The 9,861-nt window shown below is 45.1% G+C and overlaps 1 protein-coding gene across 6 annotated transcripts in view; it reads left to right on the top strand.

Annotated features, from left to right (window-relative positions):
• Positions 1-736: 736 nt before the first annotated feature.
• The window catches only part of LOC144943441 (formin-like protein 2), a 58,873-nt gene continuing 49,748 nt past the window's right edge, over positions 737-9,861 (top strand). For all 6 annotated transcript variants that reach the window (XR_013639498.1, XR_013639497.1, XM_078870862.1 and 3 more), the window contains exons 1-2: positions 737-925; positions 2,144-2,283. Coding sequence is in view for 4 of the 6 variants with exons in the window: in XM_078870862.1 (XP_078726988.1) it covers positions 2,164-2,283 (120 nt within the window). In the remaining 2 variants the exon portion in view is untranslated. The remainder of the gene's footprint in view (positions 926-2,143; positions 2,284-9,861) is intronic.

The raw sequence follows: 9,861 nt of genomic DNA, 5'->3' as shown, positions 1-9,861 counted from the left end.
CGGCAAAATAATAATAAGAAACTAATAAAACACTTAGCGAAGTACGGTCAAATAGCTCCCAGAACCAACACATTGGACATTATCCAGCAGTGGATCGACAAACCACTAACCCTGAACGCATAGCGCGTTTCACTTTGTTTACTGGTAACGTGGTGATAATCTTCAATTGATCAATTCGCGTCATTACTATTCACTACTACTTAATATTCACGATCAACGAGACACGCCCCTCATTAATATTCATGAGCAACGAGACACGCCCCTCATTAATATTCGTACGAATACGTGCGGGATGTTTAGGGCGTGGCCTGACCATATATGGTATACAGGGCGGCCATGTTAGGTAGAGGAAAAACACTTTTAATAGTCGAGTCTTGATGACATCACTAAATTATTTATACGTTTTACTAAATTAAAATAAACACCCAATTGTTTACATTAGCAACGGGCGCGCAGTAAATAACAAAAACAAATATTAACACATCAGTGGCTTCATTACAAAAATAAAACAGATATACGATTAATACCTTTTGTTGTTGTTGTTAACCCTCACTCAAGATGGCCGAATGGGCGTCCGGGGAGGGGGCGTGGAAAGACGCCCACGTGGTAAAGTCCCCGCCCCCTCCACCCCCGCCCCGCCCCCCTCCACCCCGCCCCGCCCCCCTCCACCCCCACCCCCCACCCCCCACCTCATCCGCGTTTCCCGCCCACGGCTCCCGCAGAACAGCAGCGGCAGTAGTAGCAGCAGCAGCAGCGGCAGTAATAATATTAATAAATTACATTTAAAATAGGCGAAGAATCAGAGGGAGGAAAGTCCCCTCCTCCTCCTGCTTACTCGTCCTCAAGCCCGGTGGCGTTTTTATTTATTACAGACGAGCGCGGTGGCACGGAATGGATTTGCTGCGACTGCTGTGTTGAGTTTCGAGTGAGTTACACGTGGGTCGCGAATACGTTTATTCAACTCCCAACACATTTATTCAACAACTCCACCACATTTAACTCTACCACATTGATTCAACTCCACCACATTGATTCAACTCTACCACATTGATTCAACTCTACCACATTCAAATCTACCACATTTATTCAACAACTCCACCACATTTAACTCTACCACATTCATTTAACTCTACCACAATCAACTCCACTACATTTAACTCCGCTGTCGAAAACTTCTCGCTTAATAAACCCTCTTCTTTAATAGCACTGCGTGCTTCATTTTAACAAGTGTGAGATTTACTTTGATTTAATCTAACAGTGTCCTCTAAACGTTACACACGCTGCTAACTTGTCTATTGACTTACAACTAACTTGGGCCTCTGTGAATTTTATTAACGTGATGGTATAAAATTACGCGTGGGTTATATTTTTGTTACAGACTTTATCTCTCCATTGAATGTGATGTGCAAGTTGTGTGTTAGGATGCTGCTGGAGAACAAACCCGCGTGTGTTAATATACATAACGTATTCTATATTGTGTTTGATTAATGCCTATTACTTATGACAAGTTTATATTTAAGCTCTTTTACAACGCTGTCTTATTATATTCGAATTGATTCTGCAATGTACAAGCCCTTGGTCTATCCACCGCTAGATGAAGACATCAATGCACGCCGTCTCGGCCACGGGGCTTGTTTGACCATACTTCACCACGCTGGTCAATGCGTATTTGTGAAGTTGATGCTCCTGGCACCGCTTCACAGACATCTCTCGCCACTGATTCATCGCCGAGTGCGCTAACCGTTGCGCCACCGCTCCTCTCGCACGTGTTATCTTAAATAACGTTAATCGCTGAACATAATCGTTCAGGAGTACAGTACTGTACTTTAAATGTAATCGATAACACATCGAACAATGTCCGTTATCTGTGGGTGTGGGGGGGGGTGTCGCAGCTGTTGGCGTTCTGCATCCAAAGTTCGATTCCCTGCCACGGCTGACATCAGCGACGAATCCTCTATGAACCGGTCCTTGTGTGTGTGACCTCCTACCTCGCAAAACTCCCCACCACTCGACCAGCGAAGTATGGTGAAATATAACCGACCTGGTTAAGCCAGCAGTGGATCGGTGAAGCATTGTGAACTACTTAGATGCTGTACTTACTAATTGCCACGTGCTGTGTGCGGTTTTTGTGTGTGTGTCGCAGCTTTCCACATCGCGTTCGCCATGGGGCTGAGTAACAGCTCGCAGGGCCGGGTGGGCCACGACCTCCGGTCCCATGCCATGCCCATCGCCCTGCCCATGCCCGAGCCCGGCGAGTTAGAAGACAAATTCTCGCAAGTCCTGGTGAGAAGCTGTATGTGGTGTGTGTGTGTGAGACAGCATCGTGGTTTCTTTGCGACTCAACATGCATTATATTTACACGTTCTAACCTGAAAAAAACCCTCTATTATGGATAATATTGGTCACGAAAGCCTACGTGCTAAACCTTTCTTGTGGTGAATGTCAGGATTTCGTGGTGACAGCTCATAAGGTGTGTGTGTGACATCCTCTTTGGCTTGTGTGTTGTGAAGGCCTTAAACATTGTGAAATCCTCAAGATAGTGTGTGTGTGACACCTTTAAGAGATGTGTGAGAGACCATTACGGTGTGTATGAAAGCATCTTGTATATGTGAGAGTCTCATGGTGTTATACCTTTTTAAGGTTTACGTGTAAAATCCTTATGGTGCATGCTAGGACCCTGTGGTGTTCGTGATAACTTTTTAAGGTGTGTATTCAAAGGTGTATTTCAGGGTGTTCTGGTGTGCGAGCTACTTGTGTTTTGTGTGAGTCCCGTATGGGCTGTGTGAGTGTTAGACCCTCTACGTTCGTGAGACCCTAAGTGTGTTTGTGACTGCCATGGTGTGCGAGGTCCATGTAGTTTATGGAGGACCTTTACGGTGTGTATTGCACTTCCATTGTGGTGTTCTCTTAAGGTGTTGTGTGTATCTGTAGTGTCTGGAAGGCCAATGTTATTAGAGTTCTTCTGGTCAGTGCTTTTGAGATTGAGATGCAAATTCTTAAAGGCTCATCCACGTGCAGACTTCTATCAGAACTCAACAACTAGGTGAAAAAACCTACTTCATTTCTCATGGAGACCTAGGGCCCAATAGCAAGGTTACTCCCTCAAGCAGTGACTAAATCCATTGTCCAGCTAAGTGGAACCTTTAAAATCCGCTTGCAGGGATGTGCAATTTGCATGTGTATGAAAGCTTAGGTGTGCACGTCCTGGTTTTGTGTGCCCGTTCATGCCATTATACATTGTCATACGTGTAAATAACGTTACACGTCCTGCGTGCATATCAAGTACAAGGTACTTTTTGGATCCACGTGTGTGCTGTGTGAGCTTGCATCTGATAACACACTAACGGAACTGACCCCCAACAGTCTATATGGTGGTGTCTTTGTCTATGCACGCATATGTAGGGAGTGGTGACATTGATCACTTGGCACACTGCGCTTTGAGCCTAGCGACCTGCGTTCAATTCCTGGCCCATGGCTAACTGCAGTGGCGTTTCTGGGCCCTCTCCTCGGTTGACTCAGCCTTAAATGTGTAGATGACCATCTGGGAGTGGTGCTGCCCACAGCATATTCTCATTCACTGAGCAGTCCTTCACAGGTGTTCCAGTGAACAGTACCAGAACTTGCCCTAACAGTCTGATAATGTGTACACAGCGGATCGTTGTCTTGGACCACGATGTATTCTCGAGTGTCACATGCAATAGCAGTGCTTGTGATGCTAACGCTTGCCGAATCCTCACCTCGCGCGAACCCCAAGCATTGTAGAAGGAGCTGGGCGGGGGATCTCCGCTTTTCGCAAGGCTGCCAAGCGCAGCCTCTGGAGATTCTTAAGCTTCCCCTGAAATTACAAAGTCAGAAAATTTGCCACAGGATAAATAAATGCGATGCATTGTTATGACTGATAAAAATTCACCTTGTGGCGGTAAGAGTTGGCCCTGATAATACCACTGCGCGTAACGACTGGCATTTTGAAGCCGGTTGAATTTGCCGTTAGAAAGTGCAGTGCGGGTTTTTAAAAAATATAAATGTGTGGTTGTGTGTGTAAGCGCTGAGCAGTTGGGTGGCCTGGCAAGTGAGGTTGTGCTTGTCACAGGGTCGTTTTGTTTGGAGTTGGCAGTTCAATTCCCGCAGCTACCCGGTAATGTCTGCAGGGGGAATTAACAAAGTAAGCCGTGTCCCGCAAAGTGGATGTTGAGAATCACATGATATCACTCGCTAGAGTTAGCTCCCTGTGTGCGAGAGCCATGACCTGAATTATCGTGATCGTTTTGCCAGACTTGTTCAAATCCCCCTCTGGAGAATGGAGCACGGCTGAGCCTTTGTTGAGACGGAAGAATATTCTTGCCTTCGTGTCGATGTGTATTGCATCTTTACAGCAGCACAATTTTTTTTAATATAATGCCTTAAGTCTTGAGTGAGTCAGAACATTTACATCATTAACATCTCATTGTCCCTTGGAACCAAATGTGACTAAGGATTTCCTGTATTGCTCAATTGTCGTCGTTTGTCTGTGATGGAAACACAACTCCTCCCACACTGCGGTTTGGGAATTATTGGACTCTCCCGTGATTGTCTGAGGATGTGTGGAGGGGGGGGGGAACAATGCAATGGCTGTCTTACAATGCGATTCCCATTATTAGATGGGTGGCGGCTCTCTTGGTGTGGAATGTGAGCTGGTTGATGGGACCCTAAAGGTTTTGGGGTAACTGTATGCTGATGGATGCACATGATGGCTATTCAAGGCATCTGAGTGAAGCCAAGCGGTGTCTTCACTTAATTGAAAGACCCGATACATTTTGTCTGAAAAAGGACCCCATCTTGTTTGACTTATAGGAATCGGTCTGTCTGTCTGTCTCGGTCCTCATTCTCTGGATGCTTTGTGTGCGAGTTGTGTATTCAGACCAGTCTGTTTTGTCTTGCAGATTTCATGCAAAATGGTTGTGCTGGTCTGCGGATTTAGATTAGTTAATTACAGAGGTGTACTGAAAGACCCATAATTATACATTTATATTTCCAGACAGCCTTAGAGTTCACCCTAAGGCCTGACCACAGGCGGTTTGATGGAAGCAAATCCATTTACGCATCCATTCCTAACCGAACTGGACAAATTAATAGTTGTGAATTAGTTTCAGGTTTTTATTTTATGGCAGGTGAGGCAACATGCCTTGTAACCAAGTACTTTATAATAATAATGATGCCAATTATTGAACCAGGAAATCGTCAGTGGGTCTTAAGACTCTTTCCATGTTTTTTATTTACATGTCTCATGTAACGGGGTCACGTGATCCTTGAAGCCAATAGTGGCCTGCCTCTGCATTCACTACAGCATTAAAACACAGATTTTTCTTGATTTGATTCACAATCACGAATCGCGACAATTTCATGAATTGCCGGTGGCAGTGGAGAACAAATACTTTCACCTTTTGACATTCAGTATGGAGTTGGTCAGTTGCCTAGAGCAGGAACCTCCTGAAAAGCATTGTCTTATCATCGTCACGCGATTTATCTTCGGCAACTGTTGGTGTGACTTACGTACGATTACTTGTGTGGCATCACAGGAAAATAACAATAACCACTGTGCAATAAACGTGACAGTATGTCAGAGTGGGCAAGTGAAAACGGCTTGCCAAGGTCTGGTATCTCTGTTTGAAGAAAAGCCATAAGTTCACCAGATTCTAAAGGGCTTTGGGTTTAATACTCTGTAAATTTACAGTGCACTGCATGTGTGGAAGTTGTGGCTTTAATTTCTCTGAAGCGGTTCCATTTCGCTGTGCATCAGAGTTTGCATTTCCCTGATGCAATCACATTTTCTCTGTGTATCATCACTCGATTTTGTTTGTGTATATTTTTCTGATTATTCGGACTAAGTGTGCACTTGGCAAACTGTTCAGGCATGAAAACACATAAAGGCTGCTGCTGTGAAGAGGGCTTTGCTGTTTTGGGGAATATAAAAATAATACATTTCTATCATCAGCCATGTTCAGTCTACTGCTGAATGAAGGCTGGCCCAAGCTGTTGCCATCTCTCACGGCCCCGCAGTGTAACTAATTGAACAATAGCGGGGGTAAATTTGTATGCCTGTACAATCCATCGCTCTTTTGCTCCAAACTTGTAAGCCATTTGTGTTCGTAGCCGGTGGATGGGGAACTCCGCTGCTTGATGTTCGCAGAGCTTGGGCGCTATTGTTGGTGGGTTGTGGGAGGATGGCAGTGGCCTACTGAACCCACTTGCCCACTTTGTGAGCATAGTGAGAGGTGATACTGGCTGTTGAGGCTTCCAGATGTGTGTGATGATTAACTCGCAGCCCCGCTGTTGATGGGAACCGTTATTCGTTCACTCCACTCATGTTACTGTCATGTAACGAATATTCTTATTGGCAGTGCAGGTGGTAAAGTGCTTCCCCTACCTTTCGGAATATAGGTCACTTGAAAGGATCTCAGAAGTAGCTCTGTAATATCCACTTATATTTAGATTGGTGGGATACATGTAGAAGCTTTGAGTATATAAGTGGATCACCTTCTGCTTTGCCATCCTCCCAATTCTCTCATTGAAAACAAGGGCCATCGTCCAAGATCTTAGCATGGTATGATGTTCACTTACAAGGCAGTGCTTGTTAGTGACGCTAGTTAGACGAGGTTTGATTTTTACGAACCGTAATAATACATCACTTTGTGCTGCGAGCGTTATGCATTCTTCAATTAGCAAACGGCACAAGCGGACTTTGAGTTCCTTTAATGCCAAGCTCACAAAAAAAATAAATGTGCGTCAAAATAGCCTTTGGTCCTACGATCACTTACAAAATAATGGCCTTGCTTGTTATGGTTTTGCATGGGAGGAAAGTGGATTTTCGAGTGGGTGTTCCATACATAGGAGACTATTGAAGTCGGCTTGTGTGTGTGCGTGCGTGTCAGTGCGTGTGACTATGGGTTGTGTCTGCCTGCATGTTACAGCGCAGATGAAGATTCTTAAGACGTCAGAAAGTCAGCCACTGATCCATTTTGCGCAGAGTTCGATACCTATCGCAGCCGCTCACCAACATATATAAGCATTCACCGATGCTTCGGCTCACATCTCCTCTTAAGCTTATGATACATGCATTTAATTGTGCACGTAAGAATGAATTTGTTTTCAATTTGTGTGTTAGGAATGGCAACAAAAGGGGAAAAAGCACCTGAGATAAGACCATCGTGTAGATGGAGCCATGAGATAGGTTAATATGCAGGAGTGGGATGGATAGTGGTGTCGCAGAACCATGAGACATGGTGATGGCTTGGGGGAGGCCTTTATGCACATCTTGACGACTATAATTTGAATCATTGGGAATGGTAGGGGGATTAATGAGAAATCTTTACATCTGCAGGCCTTTTTCAATCAACTGCCGGATGCTGTATTGGCATTGGGGTTTGTTTGACTATACTTCACTGCACTGGACAGGACTGGTCAGTACGGATTGGTGGAGGGAATGAGCCAGAATCAATTGGCGCGTCACTCCCCGCTTATGTTAGCCATGGGAGGGAATCGAACTTCCCTCATCGGATTAATGGCACAGTGCTCTAACCGCTGTGCCACTGCTCCCTCCCCAAATATTTACATGCCTAGTAGCAAATGTAACGTGACATCACTGACACCTCGATTAACCTTCGTCTCACACAGTTTAAGATTATTATATATAGAACTGTGTATTTCTCACTGAAACGGTATGTAGAGTATTTATGATTGGGTTTGGATACTATATCAGGTAGTGAGGATTGTAAACGTTATCCTGTTTTGCCAGTCCCGCACCAAACTTATTTTGAAATAAAAGGGCCATGTACATGTGTTAAGCAATTGTTGTTTGCAATTACCTATGAAGGCCTAGCACGGTTGAGGATTGGGTGATGTGTTAAGTCGTCTCATTCATGGCACTTTTATTTGGTCTTTTTTTGAAGTTTTGAAGGTCGAGGCTTTGGTCATACAGTATTCCAATTAGACTCCAGTGTCGTGTATGTTCCAGAGTTGAACCCAAGGTCATTGAGGTTGTAGGGCATTGCTCCAACGACCACTACAGTAAATCTCTCCGTATAGACAAAGATATTCCATGTAGCCTCCATAAATGGTTGAGGCAACTGCTGTTAGCAGTCACCAATTAAGGCTGGCATGGCACACGAGGATGTGGCAGGCCAGCAGCACTCCCGGCTGCCTTTGTCTTCCTTGTGCTGACGCTTAGATACTGCACCGGGTATTCATTTAAGGCTGAGTCGACTTAGAGGATGGACAGGACGAGTTCAGATACCGCTCGCCACTGATAGCCATTGTCGAGTTTCAAATTTAGTTCGCCGGCTTCATAGCACAGAGTGGTATACACTGCGCCACCGTTCCCTTCATGAACATACTTGCTCAAACTGACTACGTGAATACATTCAGGTGTGCATACCTTCACAAAGGCACATGCATTAGCATGCACTCACACACACACACTGATGTGTTTGCAGGTGCACGCAGACCGCAGAGCCGTCAGAAAAGGAATTACTCTCGAGAAGGTCTTTCTTTTAGCAAACTTGTGCAGTACCCTTAAACAAATTATGCCCATGGCTAACCTAATAAAAACACACCGATTCATAATGAAATACAAACGATTATTTTTAGCCTTTCTTAACCTGCTTTTGGATAAAGTCACGGGAGTTGGTGAAGGTTGGAACCTGGACCGCTTCAGATATCACTTGCCACTGATATTAGCCATCGTCAGGAATAAAACTCGGGTTGCTGGGTTCATAGCGCACTGCGCTATACACACTGCCACACTCCTCAGGCTTATCATCATAATAATGTCATTTATTCATGCAGGATAGCTTGTGTTACTGAGTCCCCAAGATTCTTTCACGAGAGTCCTGTATTGCAAAAGTTTTGACCAGTTCAGTTTAGGAGGCTATTGAGTGAGGGGGAGTATTAATCAAAAAAATAATACCTGCATAAAATCCGTAACGTACAAGGTGATAACACTCAAATAACCACTCAGATGGGGTCACAATCCCTCCGTTGTACTGCCACGGTGCTCGGCCAACGCGCAGCCCAGTTCGTCTGGCAGTTCCGCAAACTTATGCCATCAATCATCCACTGTCTCAAATGTCCCTAATTGCAGGCGTGTGCCGCACGCCCAGCTCCTGGCAGGCATGCCGAGCTTCACTTACGCGAAGCAAAAGTTGTTTTGTTTTCACCCGCTAAGTTGCACATCTGCCTCTTTATTATCCAGGTGACTTATTTATTTAAAACTCGGGTCTTGGCAGAATGTGTATTGGGTGACTGTATTGGGCGGTGGCCCTGACTACGGAAGTGGTTCTCGGTGCCCTGAACCCAGCCTCGCTGGCCCACGTTTCCTCACCTGCAGGTGTTTTGCGCAGATTACATCTCGTGGCCCGATCCTGCAAGGCCTGGCATGCCATGTCGACGCACAGCCTTTGAAATCATGCCCATGCACCCACCACGTGGAATGTTTTGCCTCCAAGCTTGCGCAAAGCAAAAGTATATATACGTGTTCTGGTACCTTTGCAAAAACAAAAAGACTGCGAGTAGTTTTTTTTCCTTTATTCATTTGTCGTGTTTTGGTTCCACCGGCTGGTGAAGATGAGAGAGCCCTTTGAGACTGCGGCGGTGGCACTGTGTGTCTGTTGTTGTAAGCGAGCGCCGGGGACGGATTGGAATGTAAATTCGGGACTTCTCTTCAAAAGGAAAAACACTCGCCCACCAAAGCACATTCTTTTTGACTGATATATTAGGCAAGGTCATATAAGAGGGTTGGTTTCACAGGACCCCCACTATCTATCCATCCATTTATTAATTAATTCGTTCTTTCCTAGTCATCAGCCATGGTTAATTAATCCACAGTTG

Source organism: Lampetra fluviatilis, chromosome 31 (genome assembly GCF_964198595.1).
Source record: "Lampetra fluviatilis chromosome 31, kcLamFluv1.1, whole genome shotgun sequence".
NCBI lineage: Eukaryota > Metazoa > Chordata > Hyperoartia > Petromyzontiformes > Petromyzontidae > Lampetra > Lampetra fluviatilis.
This window is presented reverse-complemented; position numbering and strand designations above follow the sequence as displayed.